Source organism: Syngnathoides biaculeatus, chromosome 2, assembly GCF_019802595.1.
Source record: "Syngnathoides biaculeatus isolate LvHL_M chromosome 2, ASM1980259v1, whole genome shotgun sequence".
Classification (NCBI taxonomy): Eukaryota; Metazoa; Chordata; class Actinopteri; order Syngnathiformes; family Syngnathidae; genus Syngnathoides; species Syngnathoides biaculeatus.
In genome coordinates, this window is record NC_084641.1 from 26,588,902 (window position 1) to 26,611,510 (window position 22,609).

The 22,609-nt window shown below is 43.5% G+C and overlaps 1 protein-coding gene and 1 long non-coding RNA gene across 5 annotated transcripts in view; one reads left to right on the plus strand and one right to left on the minus strand.

Moving 5' to 3' along the window:
- Positions 1–523: 523 nt before the first annotated feature.
- The window catches only part of LOC133513282 (protein kinase C and casein kinase substrate in neurons protein 1-like), a 46,242-nt gene continuing 24,156 nt past the window's right edge, over positions 524–22,609 (minus strand). For 2 of the 4 annotated variants that reach the window (XM_061843907.1, XM_061843932.1), the window contains exons 2-10: positions 16,967–17,096; positions 11,210–11,366; positions 10,887–11,122; positions 10,296–10,451; positions 9,924–10,099; positions 5,760–5,880; positions 5,580–5,686; positions 5,100–5,296; positions 524–2,376 (exon numbers count right to left, since the gene is read on the minus strand). In XM_061843907.1, the coding sequence (XP_061699891.1) occupies positions 2,267–2,376; positions 5,100–5,296; positions 5,580–5,686; positions 5,760–5,880; positions 9,924–10,099; positions 10,296–10,451; positions 10,887–11,122; positions 11,210–11,366; positions 16,967–17,096 (1,390 nt within the window). In that variant the 3' untranslated portion in view covers positions 524–2,266. Of the gene's footprint in view, positions 2,377–5,099; positions 5,297–5,579; positions 5,687–5,759; positions 5,881–9,923; positions 10,100–10,295; positions 10,452–10,886; positions 11,123–11,209; positions 11,367–16,966; positions 17,097–20,141; positions 20,219–22,227; positions 22,584–22,609 lie in introns of those variants that run through there. The other 2 variants (XM_061843915.1, XM_061843924.1) reach the window with 2 other exon arrangements.
- On the plus strand, positions 15,413–17,025 carry LOC133513309 (uncharacterized). Its single transcript, XR_009798451.1, has 3 exons — positions 15,413–15,548; positions 16,684–16,793; positions 16,915–17,025. It is a non-coding gene; the product is annotated as an uncharacterized LOC133513309 (long non-coding RNA).

The window sequence follows — 22,609 nt, forward strand, 5'->3', positions numbered from 1 at the left end:
CACAACTGTCCTTTTTTTTTTTTTTTTTATCCGCGATCATCCTTAGTTTTATGCATATTTAAACGGACGTCTTGTTACTTCAAGATGAACAGGCACTACACCAGTTAGGAGATAAAAGTACATCACTAACTATGAACACACATCACCTAGACGGCTATCGTATGGAAGGTTTCCGCGACGTGTGCTGCGGTCCCCCCTCGTGTGCATAAGGAAGAGATCACCATTTAAAAAAAAAAAAAAAAAAAAAGCATTTACACTTACACATTTTTACAGCCTCAAACAAGGTTAGGTTTCATTTTCAGTTCAACACAGTCGCACAGTTACAATATACTCTTTTAAATTACATCTTCATGTACAAATTTGACAGCAGGGGTTTTAACGCTTTTATGGTACACTTAACCCACTGGCATGAAATTCATACGACATGGTGTCTACTACTTAAATGTTTTCCATTGCTGTTATTTGAATGAAACACTTTTACATACATAACACTACATTTTGTCTCCGTAGTGAACCACTCGGCTTTTTTTTTTTTTTTTTTTACATTTTTATTTTACATAATGCATAAATACTGGATCTGGAGCGTCCTGAAAATGGCTCAAAAATGGCTGGATGGTGTCTTCCTCAAAATCTTATTCCTGTTCTTACTGGGTCTGTGTGTTGTGTGTGTATTGTGTTGCACTGTGTGCGAGTACTGTACATGTGCATGGGATATGGATGATAACAAGAAGTCCTTTTTGCTTTGCTGGACAACTTTACTCGTAAGATGCATCCTGTGAGCCGGTGACGTGTTTCTCCTCACTTGTGACACCATAAAAAAAAAAAAAACCCATCAAATCCTGCTCCATGCGGAGCGCAACACATCTGACAGTCGTTCCGAAACCAAGGGCGTCTTTTGTATCGCAACCATCCTCACAAATTTCGGAGTCACCCATCACACGACAGCGCACAAATCAATTTAACGGACGCAAACACGTCTAAAATGCGAGATGAGAAATCAGCCCGTAATGCGCCGCAAGGGTCGTACGTGCGGCGCATTACCGGAGGTGCGAAGACAAATGAAGCTTTGGTGGACCGTGAGGCAGCTACAAGAAGATCTCGTCTAGTCATGTGATATGTGAGGTTATTGCATGGCGGGAAAACAGCGGATGGGAGGGGGTCATTCTTTGGCTCGGCATAGAAATGGGCCACGTAGCTAGTGGGGGCTTTTCTGACAGTCAAGTACTGTGTTTTCCACTGGCCTCGTCACACCTGAGGCTTGGTCTTCACACAGCAGTCCGGAGCTCAACATCGTTTCCGGTCGAAAAATGCTCACGTGGGCATCGTTCAAAACCTCTCTTTAGACTGCGGTTGGATGCGCCGACCCGGCTTTTGCTTCGTCATTGAAAAGTAGATGTCGGCGGGACGCGGGTCTGAATGAAAAGCCGCTGCGGAAACGCGTCTCCTTTCAATGGATTGCACGACACCGAGACAAACGTAGAAATCGAGCAAATTGTCAGCAAGTTTCGTCACACGAGGACAGACGCATGCGGTGCTTTAAAAGTGACTTCTGCCATTTGTAGTTTGCAGCGTTGCATCGGGTCGTGGCCCTCACGAGGTCAGCGGGATCCGGGGAGTGGGAGTCGTTGCATAGCGCATGCTGCTATGCACGCCCAGAAACAGTCACAAGTACAGGAACACGACGCACAAGGGGAAAGATGTTGAACCGGAGCACGAAAACCAAAATAAGGGGGATACTCTTTGTGGTACTTTTAACACGACACACGGCATTCCTGATGTAAGAATGATGACTGAGCACACGCAGCGTTTAAAAGGGGGAGGACAGAAAAAGAAGCTACTCAAAAAATGGCATCATACTGTATATACACAATACAGGTTAGAGAAGCTTATTTTTGTCAGATGGGTATAACCGATTATATTCAGCTTCCATTTCCACCACAGACTCCAGGAGAGTTGAAATAAGCTGCATCGTTCGTTATGTACAGCTACACCGTTTGCTCCCGGCAAGGAAGTATATAGTTTAATGTGTATATACTGGCATACCTGCCATTCTTGTTTTGAATTGTGCCGAGTCCACCCGCCCCAAAATCTGGATAAGATATACTGTACGGATATATTGTCATTTAGGTGACTAAGTTTGGATGACTGCTTGGCGCATCTGTTGGGCAAGTGTTGCTCTTAGGTCTCTGGCTATGTGCGGTGCAATTTGATGGTGCGGTTCAAGCTGCCTCCAGGAGCACGTCTTTTCGCTGTCCACCCGCCCGGCCTAGATTGGCTCGACGTAATTGGCCGGGTACAGTCCCTCTCGACCCGAGTCCAAGCGACCTCGACACCAGCCTTGTTCGTCTTCGTCCTCGGTCTTGGTCAGCTCGTCGCCTGTCAAGTCACAAGCACCGACGTGCAGGGTGGCGTCAAATGGTAGAAGTGAACTGAAAACGAGCTTTTCCTTATACAGGGAGTCCTCGGTCTACGACTGAGATCCGTTCCTACAGTCGCGACTTAACTCCAATTTCGACTTAAGTCGGATCGCACCATTAAAGTCAGAATTTACGTCAAAATACTTTGTATAGAAAAACATGCATTGCAATAAACAAGATGATGTACTTAGCATTACCGCTGAGATGTGGATTGAGGAGAAGAAGGGGAGGCTGTGCTTAGCTATTGCCCAGGAACCTGGTCCTCATTCCGCTACAGCTCCACAAGTATCAAAGAACCTTGTTTTGGGATCATTGTATCCGACATAGGACCGCAACCCTTCACATGCGCTAAAATACGGGCTTTGTTTTTAATAATTGTCGACCGACTGAAGCCCTGGCGGTGTTGGTGTCTCTCTCCTTTCTCCAAACGTTTTATGATCTTGAGCTTCGTTTTCTTGGTAATGGTTTTCTTTTGGCTGCAGAAGCATTGCTAAACAAAACACAGCTTTATTCTTTGAGGCGATAACATCTAAAAACGAGGGCGAAAAATGCGAAGATACTCCCGACAGACAGAGACACGCTTTAGCCAGACAAAATGGCAGACGGGGACGGGCGTTGTTAAGTTGAAATGTCTTAGGTCGAGACTGTCTTAACCAGAGGACTCCCTGAATATGTAAACCATATGATTATTTTCAAAGGTTATAGGTAAAAAAAAAAGAAACACCCCTATTGAGGTCGTGCCGACTCTCACGAAAATTTGCCGGAAAACCCGGACAGAAAAGGGTCAGAAAAGGACACTGTGTAGTCATTTTCACACATCTCGTGAAGTCATTCAAATTTTGTGTTCTTCTCTTCCTAAAGTGTTTCGTTGCAAATTCATAATTGTAGGTTTTTCCACCAGTTGGATTGCAAGCAGAAGCCTGTGTACATATCACTTCCCAGTCAGCTAACCATACAATTTCCCCCGAAACCAGTTTGTAAACACGAATGATGCCTCCCTCTGGGTGGATGCCTGGGGTCACCGCCCGGTCCGCTCATATTTTCAAGATGCATTAACCGTCTCGCCGAAGTCTATTTTGGGTCGGCTCATCTTGCCGATCCCATGTCGTGTGGGCAGGAATTTACATTTTGAAATGACAAATTATGCTTTATTTTCAGTACACAAACATTGCTTCTTATGGGAATGTTGGCGCTACCCCACCCAAATTATCAATTTTACGTAGATTATCAGATTATTGTTACCATTTTACTCCATAAGTATTATTTGGTGACATTATTTATTTATTCATTTTTTTAATGCTAGCTTGTTAAAAGTCAGGCTCTCTTGCAGTGAATTGTCATGTGTGAGCATTAAAATAATATTTCAAACATTTATTTCATTGAACAAATATGTATTTAAAACAGATCTAGCGTTTTTATTTTTAATTACGTTGGCCGGATGGATGGCTCATCTTTTTAATTTGAACCCGCATCTTTTGTCTTTGTTTGTCCATTGCAGCCCCCAAAGAAAGCAGACCAACCATCGAGAGAGATGCAAAAATATGACAGTATATATTTTAATGTTGGCTCTAAAATATCACTTTACTCCCCCCTCCCTTTTTTTTAACTTATGTACATTTATAAACGTACAGTAGGCCCCGGGTTTTACTTAAGTATTAAATAACAGTACTTATTGACCCATCTATTCAGAAAAAGGTTAATATAGATATATATTATATACACTTAATATTAGTATTTAACTGTTTATCCCATCCATCCATTTCCTGTACTGCTTATCCTCACACAGGGATTCTCAAACTTTGAGTCCAACTAGGTAGACCTTACAGTGGATACATTTTCAAGGACCACCCCCCCTCATAATTCTAACAAAATTTCCCCAAAAATTGTCCGACAATGAAATCATAGCTGATATAATATGAATAAGAATTATCCCTTTTTGCCCCCTTTTTTTTTTATTGCAAAGCATTTTATTCAATCAATAAAATTTTACGAAGCATACTCACACATTGTGCAGTAAATAATAAAACACATAAATGAAAAGTACATCTGGAAAATCTTTATATTTAATGACCATGATTAGTTTTTACCTGATTCCCTTAGAAGTTAAAAAAAAAGATTTAAAGAAATTTATCCTACGATATTTCACGGTGATGTGATTAATTAATGATGTGATTAATCATTGATGTGATTAATTTTAAATTAATTAAAAATTTACTAATCAATTTCTAGCCACTGAATTGTTTCAGAGCATGCCAGTAAAATGAATTCTTGCCCCCCTGAAATAATCTGGCATGAATAAACAATCGTCACATAATTCAAACCATATGAAGAGGCTAACCTGGCTCGGCGCTCCACCTTGAATCGCTAAAATGTCATGCGGTGGTCATTTTTTATTTAATATTAACATCTCGGGCGACATATTGCCAATGAGCTAACGGGCTCCCTGCAACATCGTGCCTACAGAACTTTTGCCGACAGTACATTTCCTGACTGCGGGGCGCACCTGGAGGTCTAGTTCTGAGTTTTCCTTGTGGCCATTATTCATAATTACTCATTTCCTTGAGTGGAATCAACATTAAAATGCAGTTGAAGGCAATGTAGGGAATTTCTGACAACCTCTGTAAATCACAATAAAGGCGTAGAGGTCCAATACCATCTTTAAATGTAGTCCCTGGTGTTTACCTGCTTTGAAAGAGAGTTCATCTTGCTCTTGGCCATCGTAGTCATAGAGAGCTCGCACGCGAACACCTTTTCCAGCGCTGGAATCCTCTTCGAACGAGTTTCCGTTCCCACCGTTTTCATTGCCAGAGTATGCAGCGGGCTGCTCGTCATCGGACCACTCCGTTGAGTATGCTTGGTTCTTATCGTAGCTGCTCACGCTGGATAAACAGAGAATATAGATGATAACGTGAGTGTGTTATGTCATAATTCCAGTTCCAAATGATCGAAATCTGACTCATTCATGTTTCATGAAACTACATAGTCTATAATATAAGAGCAGACCTATAAAATATAATTCAATATCACATTTGTGGTTACATTGAGCACTGCAATAAAATAACATTGTTGTTGCCGCATGAACAAATATTTATAATGAATGAATTTAATTGAAGAAATTACATGAAAAAAATATGAGAAATTTTCAAAATCAAAGGAACGAACCTGCTCCGGTCACCAGGAGGAGCCACGTGGTCGGTGCTCGGAGTGGGAGGAGCTCCATCCGGCTTCTTCTTCTTTGGGGGAGCATTTGCCTGGTCTGGGTTGTACTCCTGCTCAAAACGGGTACAAATGAAAATCACAATATGAATTCGGGGCCAAGTCAAATATCGTCGGAGGGATTACTTCAAAGGCGGGCCAGTTCATGTGCATGCCAGGCCCGTGGTTGTTGCTGAACCACTTCAGATCCTCTTGCGTGTTCGCTGACAGGATCGTACGTTCCAGTTCTCTGTATATTGTGGCATAGCTGAGGAGAGAAAAGCCAAACAAACTGACGTGAAGAATCCACTGCAAGACGATTGACGATGTTCTTCAGTTTGATAACGGATCCAACAATTTAGTTTTAATACTGAGTAGAGAGTACTCGGATGTTAAGGTCATTAAAATACTAAACTCAAGCATTATTTTTCTCCTGAATCCAAACAGCTTGCTCTATCAATCCTTCCATCTTCTTCCACTTATCTGAGTGGTTGTGAGACTCCCGGTGAAATGGGCGCAGAACACATCACCAGGGGAGTGTCGAGGAGACATCTAAACCAGACTCATCTCGATGCGGATGAGCAATAGCTCTACTCTGAGTCCCTCCTGGATGACTGAGCTTCTAACCTTATCACAAACAGGAACCCCAGAAATCCTTCAGGAGAAAAATCATTTTGGCCACTCTTATCCATGATCCTGTTCCTTCTGTCATGGCCCACAGCTCGTAACCATAAGTGAGGGAGATTGGGTGAATCAATCACTAATTTGAGAGTTTTGCCTTCACATTCAGCTTATTTATAGTGACAGATCCATGCAGTCATTGCAGATGGTTCACCACTTTTCAGAAATCCCTCCAAAGTCTTCAAAAAGCCTGAGTACTCTGACTTGGGTGATAAAAACAACAGTAGGACCTTCACCTCACTTCGAAGGTGAATGGAGGGCACCCTCTTGTCCACTGAGGTGAATTCTAACGTACAGGCATCCATCCATCCATCCATCCATCCATCTTCTACCGCTTATCCGAGGTTGGGTTGTTGGGGCAGGAGCTTTACCAGGAGCGCCCAGACTTGGCTCTCACCAGCCACTTCATCCAGCTCTTCTGGAGGGATCCCGAGGCATTCCCAGGGCAGGCGACAGACAAAATCCCTCCAGTGTGTCCTGGCTCGTGCCCGGAACACCTCACCAGGGAGGCGTCCGGGATGCATCAAGATCAGATGACCCAATCACCTCATCTGGCTCCTCTCAATGCGGAGGAGCAGCAGGTATACTTTGTGATCCTCCCGGATGGCCGAGCTTCTCACCCCATCTCTAAGCAAGAGCAGAGACATCCTGCGAAAGAAACTAATTTTGGCTGCTTGTACCTGGGATCTTGTTCTTTCGGTCACAACCCACAGCTCATGACCATGAGGGTAGGAATGTAGATTTACCGGTAAATTGAGAGTTTCGCCTTTTGACGCTGCTCCTTCTTTACCACAAAAGACCGATACAAAGTCTGCATCCCTGCAGATGCTGGACCAATCTGCCTATCAATCCCATGTTCCATTTGTGAACAAGACCTCACGACATTTGAATTCCTCCATTTGGGGCAAGATCTCATCCCTGACCTGGAGAGGGTACACCACCATTTTCTGACTGAGGACCATGGCCTCAGATTTGGAGGTGCTGATTCTCATGTCAGTCGCTTCACACTTGGCTGCGAACCACAGAAATACAGAGTGGAAGAGAATCTTGCCTCTCTCAGGCATAGTAGGTCTGGAGCAGCCCTCGGGAGTACAATTATATGTGGTATCTAATAGCAAAATCTTGATCTTATACACCAGCTCCTTCCCCGCCATCTCAAAAGTTGCTCAGGATAAGGGAGGTGGTACATAGAGGGACTTCTTGAGCTGTGAAGGTTTGGTCACCAAGGGTTCACCACCAAGCCCAATCTCCAGGCCTGGCTCCAGCAGGTGACTCGCTTCCTTGGATGGGAAACATTTATCAGTTATTGCAATAGAGGGCCGTTCGGGTTCTGAACCATCCTTTGTGTGGTCCTTCACCTAGAACCTTTAACTGCTGCTGAGGTTGCTACTGTTTTCTCGCAACGGGTTGAACGCCTAAAAATACATGATGACCTGATTTTCAGTTTTATGTCAGCTTTATTTTTCTTAACGGGATATTATATGTATTTATTGTACTTAGTCAGTCATTACTTGGAGCAGTTTCATGAGTCACTAAATTGTGATTTTCATTTGTTATGAGTAAGATGACCCCAAAATGCAAGAACAACTGTAGCGATGGGCGCCGACAGCCTATAGATGGTTTTGTTGTTTTTGCAAAAAAAAAAAAAAAAAATACAACACAATTATACGCTTGCAAAAACTGCAATCTTGAAAATGGATTGTGAGAATATGATGTCCAGAAACCATTCGATAACTAAAGTTCTCCAAATGGGATTTAATAATGGATGAACACCAATTACAGTATATCAGGATTATCATCGCTTCCTAATGGCTCAAGGCTCAGTTTTTCCTTGCGCCATGACGTGTTCAATTTATCAGTTAATTAATAAGTGAGCATGAAAGGATAAAAATACACACTTCAACTGAGATCAGTCATTTTATCCCGAATGATATGAATGATATGAAGCCAAATATTTCCCATTAAATACAATGCAGTATGATTTTCCTTAATACAATATCAAGCTATGAGATTGAGATGGCTTTTGAATCATGATTAAAGGTCCACTGTCATGAAATGCATGTTTTTTTAGTTTGTTATTAATGAAAAAAACGGAAGCCGGAATGGACCGATCTGTTTTTTCACCACAAAATATGATCTATATGGCTTTTTGTAACTCCCGCCAGGAAAATCCTCGCGAGGGATTTGTTTTCCAGAAGAAGCAGAAAGTGACATACAGGGGAGTAGCGCACTCAAGCGATCTCATCTGTTCATACTAGTTTTACTGGCAGGAAAGTGGCTCTTTGTTCCTTCGGGTTAGCCAAAATGCCGGCTTGTTGTATTGCTGGATATTCTTCGAACACTCGGGAGGATGGATTCGCTCTTCATACTTTTCAAAAAGATCCGGTTTGTCGTGAAAAATGGATTGCACGGGTGCAAAGGACAAGAGCTACATAAGTTCCAAATGACAGGTAGGTGTGTATACAGCTACAAAAAAAAAATAACAGTTGGGGCGGGGGGAAGGGGGTATAATCTGTAAATCAGGGGTGCTAAATGTGTCGATGTGCCATCCCGGCTGAAGGTGTGATCGGCGGACGCGGCGCCGCCGGGGTGGCTCATCTCTGCCATGGAAGAGGATCGGACAGGGAGGCGGTTTGGCCGCGGCATCATCGTCAGTCGCGGGTGGTGTTGTTTATCATCGCCGCGGAGGTGGATCGGACGGGGAGGTGGTTTGGCCGCAGGCGATTTGGCCGTGATCCGCATATCATCTAAATTTGGCTCGAAACGATAGGATAATATTGCCCCGGACACTTCACTTGGTTGTGAGATGTTCTCTTCTTCAAAATGAGCTTCCGTGTCAGAAGAGGCATCAGAAACAATATCTGAATATCTCTGTCGTTCGTCTCCCATAGTAGGTGGCACAGCGTGTTTTCAATGGCGGCTGTCCCAGTGTGACGTCACGGACAGAAGATGCAGCCAATATGGCTACCACTTCAATGTCAAGTGAGACTTCCGCAACTTTGCACATGAATGACAGGGTCTGGGCTCACATTTATTTTTTCATATGGACATTGAAGTGGATAATGTTATATGCATTTTTCATTAAAATATCTATTTTAGAATCTTTATAGGCATGACAGCAGACCTTTAAGTTTCCACTGACACTTATATGGTCAGCCATCACTTTTGATCAAGGCTTTGTCAGCCTTTTGGGGAAATATAACATGTTTTATATGTGTCCAAATGAATACATTAATAAACAAATGCATGATAATAAGATTGCAGAGGTAGCTGTTGTCATGATACAGCACACCTTTTGTTTGTGTTCACACTGTCAGTTTTGTGATTTTCATTTAATAGTTTCTAACCAAAACTGAAAGTTCTAAACTACTGTGCAGAATTAAAATACACATGGAAAATGAAAAATGGGCTGAATTAATGGAAGCCCAAGTAAAGACTGAAATGAGGAAAGTGGGTTCTAATTCATATCCCTGTTTGGAGCAACCTACTTACTGTATAATATCAGAGGGGAAGAAATGAGGACTTGTTTCATCCTACAAAAATCTTTTGGGAGATGCAGTGATTTTTAGACCTCTGTGTATGTGTGTGTGTGTGTTTTTTTTAATATCTCACTATTTTGGTGAGGCTGACCTTTGGTTCTCTGTGAGGTTGAGGTGGCGTTTGATGTCCAGCAAGGCCTCCTTCAGGAAAGTCAGCCTCTTCACTTCATGTTGCTGGCACTGGTCGAACACCTGCTCCATGCTCTCCATGTAGGGCGGCGCACACTTGTTGAGCTCCTCCAGAGACTTCTCGTATTTTTCTTTAGCCTGAGAGAAATTCAAACTTTTAACTCACATGCTAACATCTGTGGGGGGAAAAAAGAATTACGAAATCCTGGTTTTACAGCAATAAGCGATTGTACTTAAAGTATGCAGATATTCAGCCGTGTCAGCAATTATAGAAACACCTTTATTTGTCTACAAAACAAAAAAATGATGACAGTGTTTCCTGTCTTCTTCCTACTTTGTGCACATCCTGTTTGCATTTGTCCACTTTCTCATGGAGCTTCTTCTGCTGGTCCGGCGTGACAGAAGCCTCAGTCTTGCCGTTGGCTTCTCGGGCGGCGGCCAGCTTCTCCTCCTTGCAAGCCATGTGGTACGCTTTCTTCGCCGTCTCCATCTGCGGGTCCAAGCACGGGCTTTGTCACGATCACGCACACGATTTGACATCAAGACACGCGAATGATTATAAACACCCACACAGAGGTTCAGAATCAGATACCGCTTTGATCGACTCATATATTTTGATGTGTGTACACCTCACTGCGCTCTCCGATGAGATTATTGTGGATTTTGCCATTGTAGACGTTCTATGACAAGCGATTGGGAGAACAAAACCAAGTACTAAACATTTATGTTGATGCAAATGATTTTTCGGTTCTCCTGACAAACCTCATCGATCGCCGGTTTGCTTCTCAAGCTAGCATTATGCTTCTTCCTAATGCGTGCAATCCTTGGAAGTCAAAGACTTTCTTCCATTTTTTTCTTCAGGGCAATTCATAAACAATTTTATCTGTCAGGTAATGTTGCACATTTTAGTCAAAAATTTTCTCACCTCCTTGAGTTTTTTTGCCCAGGGTTTCTGAGCCTTCTTAAATCCTTCCTCTGCCTCCTTTGCCTCTTTGAAGCCTCCAATCATTTGCTTGTGATAGGCCTCCTTCTGCCAGTTCTTGACTTTCTCCACATCTTCATTCATCAGGTTGTTCTTGACATCTTGGTGCAGCTCGCTTACCTTCTCTGCCTCCGTCATCACGGCCAACCAGGCCCTCTCCACCGAGCCATACTGGGGGCCTGGCGGGAGGTGGAAGTCCAATGATCATAACTTAGGTCAAATGTGTCAGTTTAACCGTGTCAATGTATTGTTTTATGGAACTCAACCTTTCTCAATGAGCTGTCTCCATCTCTTGGACCAGGCGGTTAGCTGATCCCCGTAAGCTTTTTCGATCTTGGCCCGTTCCTGCAGGCAGCCCATCAGGTCGTTGCACAGTCGATGGCCGTCGTCGAATCTCTTGACTGCACGTTTGTAGTTCCCCACCTGGCAACACAAGACCGACGTGTGTCATCTCATACGAAAAAAAAAAAAAATCCCATAAAAGTTACAAAATGAGGTTAACATGACGCAATACCCTAAGTATTACCATGAAGTCACACGAGTCACATGACCTACTTAGTGCACAGTTGAGTTTAAGTACTGAAACTTAAAGGTCCACTGTCATGAACTGCATGATTTTTAGTATGTTATTAATGAGCAAACGCCAGCTGGCATGGACCCATGTGTTTTTTCACCACAAAACATGATTTTGACATATACAGCTTTTTGTAACTCCCGCCATGAAAATCCTCTCTAGGGATTTGTTTTGGAGAAGAAGCAGGAAGTGACGTACAGGGCAGAAACGCATTCAAGTGGACTTGTTTTTTTCCATTAGTTTTACCTCGAGGAAGGTAGCTCGTTGTTGCTTCGTGTTAGCCAAAATACCGGCTTGTTGTATTACTGGATGTTGCTTGAACACTCGGGATGATGGATTCACCCTTCAGAAGTTTGCAAGAGACCCAGTTCATTGTGAAAAATGGATTTCACGGGTGAAAAGGACAAGAACTTTGTGGGGTCCAAATGACAGGTAGGTGTATATACAGCTACTAAAAAAAAAAAAAAACAATAGTTGTGGGGCTGTAATCCATAAATCAGGGTTGCTAAATGTGTCGATGTGTCCCCTGCAGGCCTTGTGGATTGCTACCGGCCTTTTAGATGTCGACAAGGCTGCGGCCAGCTCGGCCTTGTCGACATCTAAATATGGCTCGAAACAATAGGGTAATATTGTCCCGGTCACTTCACTCGGTTGTGTGATGTTCTCTTCTTCAAAAAGAGCTTCCGTGTCAGAAGTGGCGTGTTCGTCTCCCATATTAGGGGCCACTACGTGTTTTCAATGGCGAATGTCCGGGGTGACATCACGGACAGTAAATGCAGCCAATATGACAACCACTTGGATGTCGAATGAGACTTCCGCAACTTTGCGCATGGATGACGCGCTCTCCGTTCATATTTATTTTTTCATGTAGACATTGAAGTGAATAATCTTAGATGTATTTTTCATTTCATTATCTATTTTAGAATGATTATAGGGATGACACTTGAGCATTAAATTAGCATACCATTCTTGAGTACATTTCGCTAAAGACGGACATAAATACAGGGTAGTGGGGTTAACTTGAAAAATATATTCCTACAGAGTTGCAAGTTATCTTTTCATAAAATGTTGTAAGTGGTGTAATCAGACCACCATAATTCAGTATTAGAGTAATGTAACTTACTTTCAATAATGTTTGGATTTCTCCAATTGCACCTGTAATGGTGTGATGTTGTGCGCTATAATAGGAACAGGGCGTGGAATTGGACTCTTATTTTGAAAAGCAGCACATGCTCTGGCATTTATTATTTTTTTCGTTCTTTTTCACGCTATCACTGATATCAGGAATTGGGTGCTTAAAAATGCTCATGGTAAAGGGGAAAAATGCATTTGGAGTGTTGGTGGAAGATCTGTGAAACACAAGAGGAAGTGATCTCGTCTAGCCGCCCGATAAATGTGGCTTCAAAATAAAACACGGAGCCTATGAGCTTAACGGGGTCGAAGAAGAAACAGCCAAGCGGTGACTTGGTGACAAGTCTGACGATGAAGCAGAAATGCAAACGCTGCATCCAGTTAGACAAGCAGAGCAAGGACGCACTGTGGAAATGTCACTCCTGCGACGTGGCCCTTTGCATTGTGGCAGACAGGAAGTGTGGCACAACTCATTTGTGTGTAAAAGGAACTGTTTTTGCTTTTAGATTTTAAAGAAAAGTTTGCAAATTTACCAACAATATTTGAAATGTAAGAGGTACAGAAAATGGATCATCACTACGATTCCACCATGGGCAAAAATAAACAATGCTCAATGGAATGACAAGCTATGTTTTATTTTACTGTTACCGATCATACGTGTCGCTGGACAATTGTAGTATTATTTGATATGAAGACGTTTTTGCCGATCGGCACAGCTTGAAATGGACGGGCGTGTACAATGGGGTTTCCTCCTTGAACTGGAGGAATTTGGGACTCTATAAAGTGGTCCTTCGCCAAGCATGGAGGATGAAGGAAATATTTATATTCATAGATGAGCCCTCCAGAAGGACCTCCTTCCGAAAACGCAGCGGCAGGCCGGCGTGGCTCCAACCTCGGTGCCTGCAAGGGTGTGTGAGCTCATGCAGGATGACGGACGAAGGGAGGTGGCGAGGGGCTCGTGCCTTTGCATGTGTAGTTATGCAATGGCGTGAGCTTGTGTTAGTGCGCTTCCATGAGTGCGAGTGTGCGCGCGCTAATCCCCCTAAGTGATGTGTACAGCAGGTGGACGGATTTGAAGGGCTAGATGAAAAAAAAGACAGAAATGCATTGAGGACACACACTGTGTGTGTGTGTGTACGTGCGCTCCATCAACAACACAACAACAAAGACATGCAGACGTACTCTTTCTACTTAAAGGTCAAGTGTCATCCCAATAAACAAAATACATATTGAAATGAAAAATACATATAGCATTATTCACTTCAATGTCTATACAAAAAAATAAATATGAGCGGAGAGCGAGTCATCCATGCGCAAGTGTCATTCCACATCCAAGTGGTCGCCATATCGGCTGCATCTCCTGTCCGTGACGTGACCCTGGACATTCGCCGCTGTGGCCCCTACTATGGGAGACGAACACGCCCCTTCTGACATGGAAGCTCTTTTTGAAGAAGAGAAAATCTCACAATCGAGTGAAGTGTCCCGGGCAAAATTACCCTATTGTTTCAAGCCATATTTAGATGATATGCGGATCACTTCTAACTAACAACAGACTCCCAGACTGTATAAATGAACCAACCCGGCCGAAGCCGTGCTCGTCCGCGAGGCACGATGCGGTAGCTTTCGCTGGCGAGCCCGACGTGGAAGCCTTCGCCGGTGAGCCTGACGCGGAAGCCGAGCGACGTGCACATCAACACATTTAGCACCTCTGTCATATGTACACGAATCTTTAGTTGCATTATGAGAGACGGATTACGTGGTCCCGCCCAAACTATTATTATTATTTTTTTTAGTAGCAGTATACACACCTACCTGTCATTTGGAAGCCACAAAGCTCTCGTCCTTTGCACCCGTGCAATCCATTTTTCACGATGAACCGGGTCTTTATGAAAAGGATGAAGAGTGAATCCATCCTCCCGATTGTTCTAGCAACATCCAGCAATACAATGAGCCGGCATTTTGGCTAACACGAAGGAACAACGAGCTATCTTCCTGCAGGTAAAACTACTAGAAAGAAACGAGTCCGCTTGAGCGCTCGACTGCCCTGTACGTCACTTCCTGCTTCTTCTCCAAAACAAATCCCGAGAGAGAATTTTTTAATGGCGGGAGTTCCAAAAATCCATATACATAAAAAAAAAATCACGTTTTGTGGTGAAAAAAGGGATGGGTCCAGACTGGATGCAGTTTTTTCATTAATAACATAGTAAAAATCATCCATTTCATGCCACTTGACCTTGAAAAATAACGGGGACGTCTTTTTGCCCCACAACGTACTGTCATTTGGGGTGTGTCAATCGTCTGAACAAGTTGCACACATAGCGGGAGGCCTCCTCACAATCCTGATGACTGAAGTTCTTTGTGCCGCTGGAGCCGAGTGCCATGACACAAAGAAGCCTCTGTGGAGACTGAATTCATTAACACTAGTTTGAGGGGTTTTCAAGTGATTTCGCTCCCTCGCGCACACAACATACACGTTGACTTTGTTGGGATTTGCGTGTCTAACCAACTTGTGATATTAAAGATGAAGAAGAGGAAGTTGTGTATTTTAACCTACATTACATTACAAACCAATGAGGGTGAAAATCTTTTCTTTCACAGAATTTTTGTCCTTCTTCATTTCCCGTCACATACGACAAGCAAGCAGCTCAGAATTCTTTCACGTTTATTTTGATCTGAAAAGTGTGGCATCACACTGGGGCGTGTAGTGGTGGAGGCGCTATATTCCCCTGCAGGAGGACCTGATGCTACAAAATGGCTGCCAATTCCGGCATGCACGTCGCAGAATGCCCCACGTCGCTAACAGGTGTGGCTTCTTCGGACACCACATTATAGTAGGCTCGGAAGAGTGGAGAAGAGACAGAACAAGAATGGGGGGATGAGAAGAGCTGGAGAAGATAAAGGTGAGAAGGGAAAATGTTTTTGAATTCTGAGAAGAGACTTGTGAGCACCTTGAGCACAATGATTTTTGTTTTGGAGCGTCAGTGATGGTATAGTGGTACACACGGCTGACATTGGTGCGGGCAGCGTGAGATGGATTCCCGCTCAGTGATGGTCTCGATATCTGCCCTGGAACTGACTGGTGACCAGTTCAGGTTGTAGTCCGCCTTTCACCTGAAGCTAGCTGGGACATGCTCTAGCTTTCCCTGTGAGGATGAATGGCTTGGGTAAATGATGGATGGATATTTGTTTGGTTTCACACAAATGGTAGAAGTGAAAGAAAATAAAATTAATTTTGTGATCTGTTTTGCCTCACGGGATACATCCTGGCCAGGTTTATCTCTTGTGATGGAACACACGAAACAAAGTATTTCATCCATCCATCTGTTTTCTACACAGCCAGTTCTTGGGTTGTGAGTGAGCAGGAGACTATCCTATCTTAATTCAAGGGAGGGATTTGGTATACCCCGGACACATGTAGGTTCACGAATATTCGCACCAATGCAACTAACCTAAAATGGATGTTTTTGGAATGTGACGGGAAGCCAGAGGAGACATGAGAAAGCTCACTTTGCGCAAGGACAAAATGTAAATTTCACTCTGGATGGCTTGAGCTGGGTTTAAAACCTGGCACCTCTAAAACACGGGGCATATACCCAAACCACTAGGCCAAAATAAATTTGCTGTCATTTTTTTCTTTTGTTATATTAACAAAGTACGCACAACTTTGAAGGCTTCAAATTTTCAGAATGACAGAATAATGAATAAACTGTACAAACCGCAACTCCAAATCAATTGTGACAAAATAAAACAACTGCGTTGTGGTTTTAGCTCCCATTAAATCCCAGTGACTTTGTTATCACTCCCTTTCTAGATGACCTTCGCTCCCACTTCCTCCCAATCGTGAGTTTGATGCATTTCTATGGGATTCCTGACAAATATTAGCCTCTAGTCCAGCTCTGTTTCCCATCGAAAATGTGTGGCACAAAACACAACAACAGAAAGGAAATCCTGGATTGTTGCACAACTGAGATTATACGCAAATCAAGAATGAGAACAAAGTCACCCAACAAAGCTTCAACAATTTGGTGTCCACAGTTCCCAAACCCTGAAGATGCACGAGATAGGCTCAGATGGAAAAAGATGAGACGCTGTGGTGAACCCGTAATGGGACAAGCCGAAAGGAAAACAAGAAGAAATAGAATGAGGTAAAATTTATAAAACGCACCATAAGTTTGAAAAATAAATACATTGTCTTTGTGGTGTATTCAACAGTATATAAATTGAAAAGGATTAACGCTGTATTTTTTTTTTTTTAACTCAATGTAGAAACGTAATTGGCATTAGGGTTCGTAGCAGGTGGCGGCTTGTGTGTTTATACCTCCCAGAAGCTGTCCATGGTGTCGTCAGCACCCGCACTTTCATCGTAGGAGCCAGACATTTTTGTGGACGTCGCAATGCTCTTCCTCAAGCGAACCTGTGCTCTGCAGCGGTGCTTGGCTTCTCGTACGCTGGAAGAAGAGGAAGAAAACGGATGACTGCACAACACACGAGACGTTCTAGTACGCATATAATTGGACAAAAACAACAACACGGGCCTCGCGGTACAATATGCCAATTACCGAAAGCAACTCTTTCACTGAGACGTTCATAATAGTTCGATAAAAATAGCTTGCTCAACCACGCATCCAGTTTCCCCGCTCCAAGGAACGAGAATGCACATCTCATACAGTGATATATTGTTTTTATATGGCCCGTAAGCACAAGAGGTTAAGTTGAGAGCCGGATCAATATCAGTTCCTTGACTGATGCTTTTGACTCTGAGTTCTTCATTGCACTGGCTGTGATGCAATCTGTTCTGATGCTCGGTTGACAGGACTCCTCACGCTGATCAGGATTTCCCTTGTAATTAAATGTAGTTTCTTTTTCAGGTGATTTCAATAAAAAATGAAATGACAGATTTTTATCTCTCAGGTTACTTGCATTCACTTCTTAAGTCGAGCGTTAGCTGAACATGTTTGATTTTTTTTTTATGACGAACAGATTGAGTCATGAGTCTGCATTTTAGCAGGTCGCCGCATCACGCGGCACGTCTTGTTCAAATATAGTCAGTGGCCGCCGTGCCTGCAAATGTGCGCCGTGGACAATATTCTATGTAAATAAAAACAATAAACACAGATGTGCAGTGGATCGATCAGAAAGCACAACCACTTCTCAAGGAATGTAAATTATTGTTAGTAAATTCAGAATCAGAATCAGCTTTATTCGGCCAAGTGCGTAAAAATAACACCCAAGGAATTTTTCTCCGGCCGACAGATTGCACTGGGAAGTACAATATTTACTATGTTCATCCTTAACAGTGCTGTAAATTAGTATTTTCAGAATATGTAAACATGCTAGCACACGTCACCAGCAACACCTCACCCACACTGGAACAGTACCAGTTTGCTTATCGGAAAACTACCAGTAGGTCGACTGAGGACGCCCGTGTTAATGGCGTGTCTTGACAACACTTGGACCAGTGAGACAGTGACAGTATGCACGAATGCTGTTGACTGATTCGACCTCTGCCTTGAATGCAATCTCCTCCCCGTAATGGTCAGAAAACCGCATTGCCTGGAACTCAACGCCCATCTGTGCAGAACGATCCATGGCATCCTCACTGACAGACCATAAACTGTTCACATATGAAATCAGGTCCCCACATCAATCATGCTGAACAGAGGTGTGCTGCAGGGTTGTATGCTAAGCCAAGTCTTATTCTCCCTCAAACAAGTAGATCTACCTACACTATCCTCGGGTTTGCTGACAACAACAATGTTGTGGGTAGAATCACAAGGAACAGTGAGTTGGTAGAAAACCTGGCGAAAAACGATTTTCAGGAAGAAAAAAATCCCATTCCTCACTGGCCCCTCCATATTGATGGAGTAGAGATAGTGGTCGTGCAGATATTTAGTATTTGGATGTCCACGTCAGCCATGACACAAAGTGGTACTGCAATACAACAGTAAAAGTTTCTTCCGGCTTGTCCCGTTAGGAGGTTCATATTTGTTTGGCACAGTTCTTACGCCGGATGCCCTTCCTGACGCAAGCCCTCTTGGGGAGTAGAGGCCCCAGTGAGATACGAACTCATGACCCCTGGTTTAGCAAACCCCACTGAGCTATGGGGCCTCTTAACAGCAATTCAACAGTGACGGCTAATAAAGAACTCTAGGAGCTCCACTCCCTAAAGTGCTTGAGGAAAGCACAGCTCCCAAAACAACAGTTGGTGAACTTTAACGGGGCAGACATGCAGTAAAATCCATCATTACATACTGCATCATGGTAAGGCACACTGGCTGCACCTCTGAGGACAAGAGGTCTCTCCAGTATCTTGTACATCTATTGTGTTTTGTGTAAATGCTTTTTGGGGGGGAATTTTCAGGCTTACTGTGCCATAATTTCATTGTAACTCTGAAATGACACTAAGGATACAATATATTATACTGCAAAGCTGTAGTATTGCTGTCGTTACATTCACCATTATTCATTGTTCGTACAATGCTCGTGTAGCGTGCAAGGCCAATACTACCTCAGTGGCTTTGAGACTGGTTTGCAACCTGATGGTGACTCACGTCTCCACTGGTTGTGGAGATGTCTCGGCGACGTCTCCTGGAGACTACCCGGGTCGCCAGGGAGTGACGGGTGAATTGAACGATGATAGATATTTTCGGAGACCTTTTGGATACCTTTTCAAGTCCAGGGACAGCCAAAGATGGAAGACAAGGGTCGAGAGAGCAGACTTCGATGGTTTGGACGTGTCCAGAGGTGAGAGAGTGAGTATATTGGTAGAAGGGTACTGAGGATGGGGCTGCCAGGGAAAAGAGGGAGAGGTAGACCAATGAAAAGGCTGATGGATGTTGTGAGGGAGGACATGAAGACTGTGGGTGTTAGAGAGGAAGAAGCACGAGATAGGCTTACATGGGAAAAGATGACACGCTGTGGCGACCACTAATCGGGACAAACCGAAAGCCAAAGAAGAAGAATAAGGATGGGTCTCTAAGATGTTTCCGGAAATAATTCCGTCCACGACTAAACAGACGCCCTCGTGAGATCCCTGCAAAATCGCAGGGACCTACTGGAGACCAAGGAGACTTCACAGAGAAATACGTGGTACTTCGGCCGAATTGGTCCCCGCAAACGTCGCCCAATGTCTCTGCGACGTCACTGACATTGCAGGCAAGTTGGTCTGCGAGATTTTACCCTGGTGAGAGTACAAGCAATTATTTTGGTCACGTGAGTCGCAGTAATTTCTCTGCAAGGGACGTCGGCCCTTAACTAATTGATGCTCAATGCAGCAGTTACACTAATATAACACTCGGATGAGAAGGGTGAAGTAAAACAAATGCAACTGTTGTTGTATTACTGACTTGGATGTGTAGCAACAGCATGTCAAAATAACAATGTAAACAATAAAAGCTTATATTGCACAGTAGACATTTTCATATTACACTACATTGTATATCGTTATATCATATAGCTGTACTTCCGCCCGACAATGAGTCATGAGAAATTACCATCTGGGCCTCTTTTTCCTGATACTCTAAATTTCATCCTTATGAATCTACTAGGTGATCAGCAAGGTGCGAAAGACGGGGGGGGAAGGGTGGGGTGTCCTTTTCTCTTTGTGACAACTCCCTCACCGCTTTGATTCAAGGGATTTGACTAAAACGTTATTATGGGAACACACGCAATGCCTTTGTGACCCGTCCCAGTTTCACCAATTCGGCCAAATCGGATCTTTTAATGAATGCGGCAGTCAGTTCGCAGAAACTCCCAGTTTTGTGGAACGCCACTTTTCAACTGCAGCAATTTCAATTTCACAGATCCAGCATCCGACCGAGAGGGAAATAATGAATCTGTTCCATTTCATTCCCCCAAATATGAGCGTTGGCTATGAAACATATATATCATTATACTTTGCATATCCAGTGTATCGTGTCTTGATGTGCGGTGTATAAAAAAGGGTTAAAAAGCTATATTCTGCAGGGTAAATGTCAATGTATTACATATTACAATAATACATTACATTACTACTCTACATCTTCTTCTTTTCCTTTCAGCTTGTCCCGTTTGGGGTCGCCACAGCGTGTCATCTTTTTCCATCTAAGCCTATCTCGTGCATCTTCCTCTCTTAACACCCACTACGCTCATGTCCTCCCTCACAACATCCATCAACCTTCTCTTTGGTTTTCCTCTCTCTCGCTCTTTTGCCTGGCAGCTCCATCCTCAGCAGTACATCTTCTACAAATATACTCCCTCTCTCGCCTCTGGACATGTCCAAACCATCCAAGTCTGCTCTCTGGAATGTTGTCTTCAAAACATGCAACTTTGGCTGTCCCTCTAATGAGCTCATTTCTAATCCTATCCAGCCTGAACCTCTACATCTTCAATTCTCCCACCTCCAGTTCCGCTTCCTGTTGTTTCTTCAGTGCCATCTTCTCTAATCGGTCCATCATGGCCGGCCTCACCACTTTTTTTTATAAACTTTTGCACTTCATCCTAGCGGAGACTCTTCACCAGACACCTTCCGCCAACTGTTCCACCCTGCTTGGACCGGTTTCTTCACTTCCTTACCACACTCACCATTGCTCTGTATTGTTGACCCCAAGTATTTACATTACTACTCTCCATTTTACATGGAAATCCCTCGTTAGGTGAAGATACATTTGTGAAATTAAAAAGTTGTGCTACCAGTACTTGTTTTATAATTTTCTCCACTATTTTCCACACTGTTACCATCCATATTTACTGAACACCTAATATTAATATCGACTTCAATAAGGAAAAAAACAACGTGAGATTACTCTAAATCCCTCCAATGAGTTATTTATATACACTTATTTCATCTGTGTGGAAAATAGTCGCAGAAACGTATTTTGACTGAACTGGCAAAAACGTTACTAATGCCTCTGGAAAGATTTGAAGAAAGAGATCAACCGCAATCCCGGAGACATTATTAATTCGTTATTACAAGATGTCCTAAAGCGGCATGATAGTTAAGCAGTCATAATCTCGGCCATCGTCACAAGGTGCTGGTCAAAGAGTCTGTCCATCAACTGAGCCACCTAATCAGCTTCTGCGTTCGTGCCGACAACACCCGGCGACGTGGAAGCCAGTTAAGCTCCTCCAGCGTGATGCCACAATCCCCCAACAAACCAAAGTGACGAGAAGCTAAAATTAACTCCCCCGAAAGTAATCATATGCTCGCTGTACATTTTGCGTGAACACAAATGTAGGTGGAAAGACAATGAGAGGGCACTGAGGAGTCAGTCACAATGCGCAATTTAGACAAGGACTGGTGACTCACAACGCCACAAAGCACAAAAACAATGCATCCTACAGTCCTAGGAGTGCCATGTGTCCCCAAGAGATAGAGCAGCGAAAACAATCGTGGGAGGTTGGTACTGTACGTGTAATAAAACATGAAATATCAACATCTTTCACATTCTTCAGGGCATTCGCATTTGAGGAGGTTGCCATGGTTACTGTTTCAACTACCACTCCCAATCCATCACAAAAAATGTCACATTCAAACTATATTGCAACTGCAGCTGTGGATGTACTATTTGTAACTAAACATTGTTTTACACATTTACTTACCATCATTGCCTCCGTTCGGGAAAAAAAAAAAAAAGCAAACCACTCGAGAAGATTTCTGCTTGTCGTCCAAACGTATCCCAAATATTGAGAGGTCTGACCCGTTAAAGCAAATGTTCACATTGACCTGTGTCGTTAAAGGGAGCCCAGAAAGGAGAGTGCGACCAAACGGGCGTTTCTCAGAGGCTGAGAGATAATCCTGCTGTGTGCCACTTGAATAGCTTTAGAGGGGGGAGGGAGAGGGAGGAGGAGGGGAGGGAAGAAGTGCAAAGGAGTGGATGGGACACAAACCGGCGTTCGAAATGCAAATCGGCAATGGCCACGCGGTACGTCAGCGTGGCATTGATAGGAGTTATGTACGGTCCACGTGCGAAGAGAGGTGGCT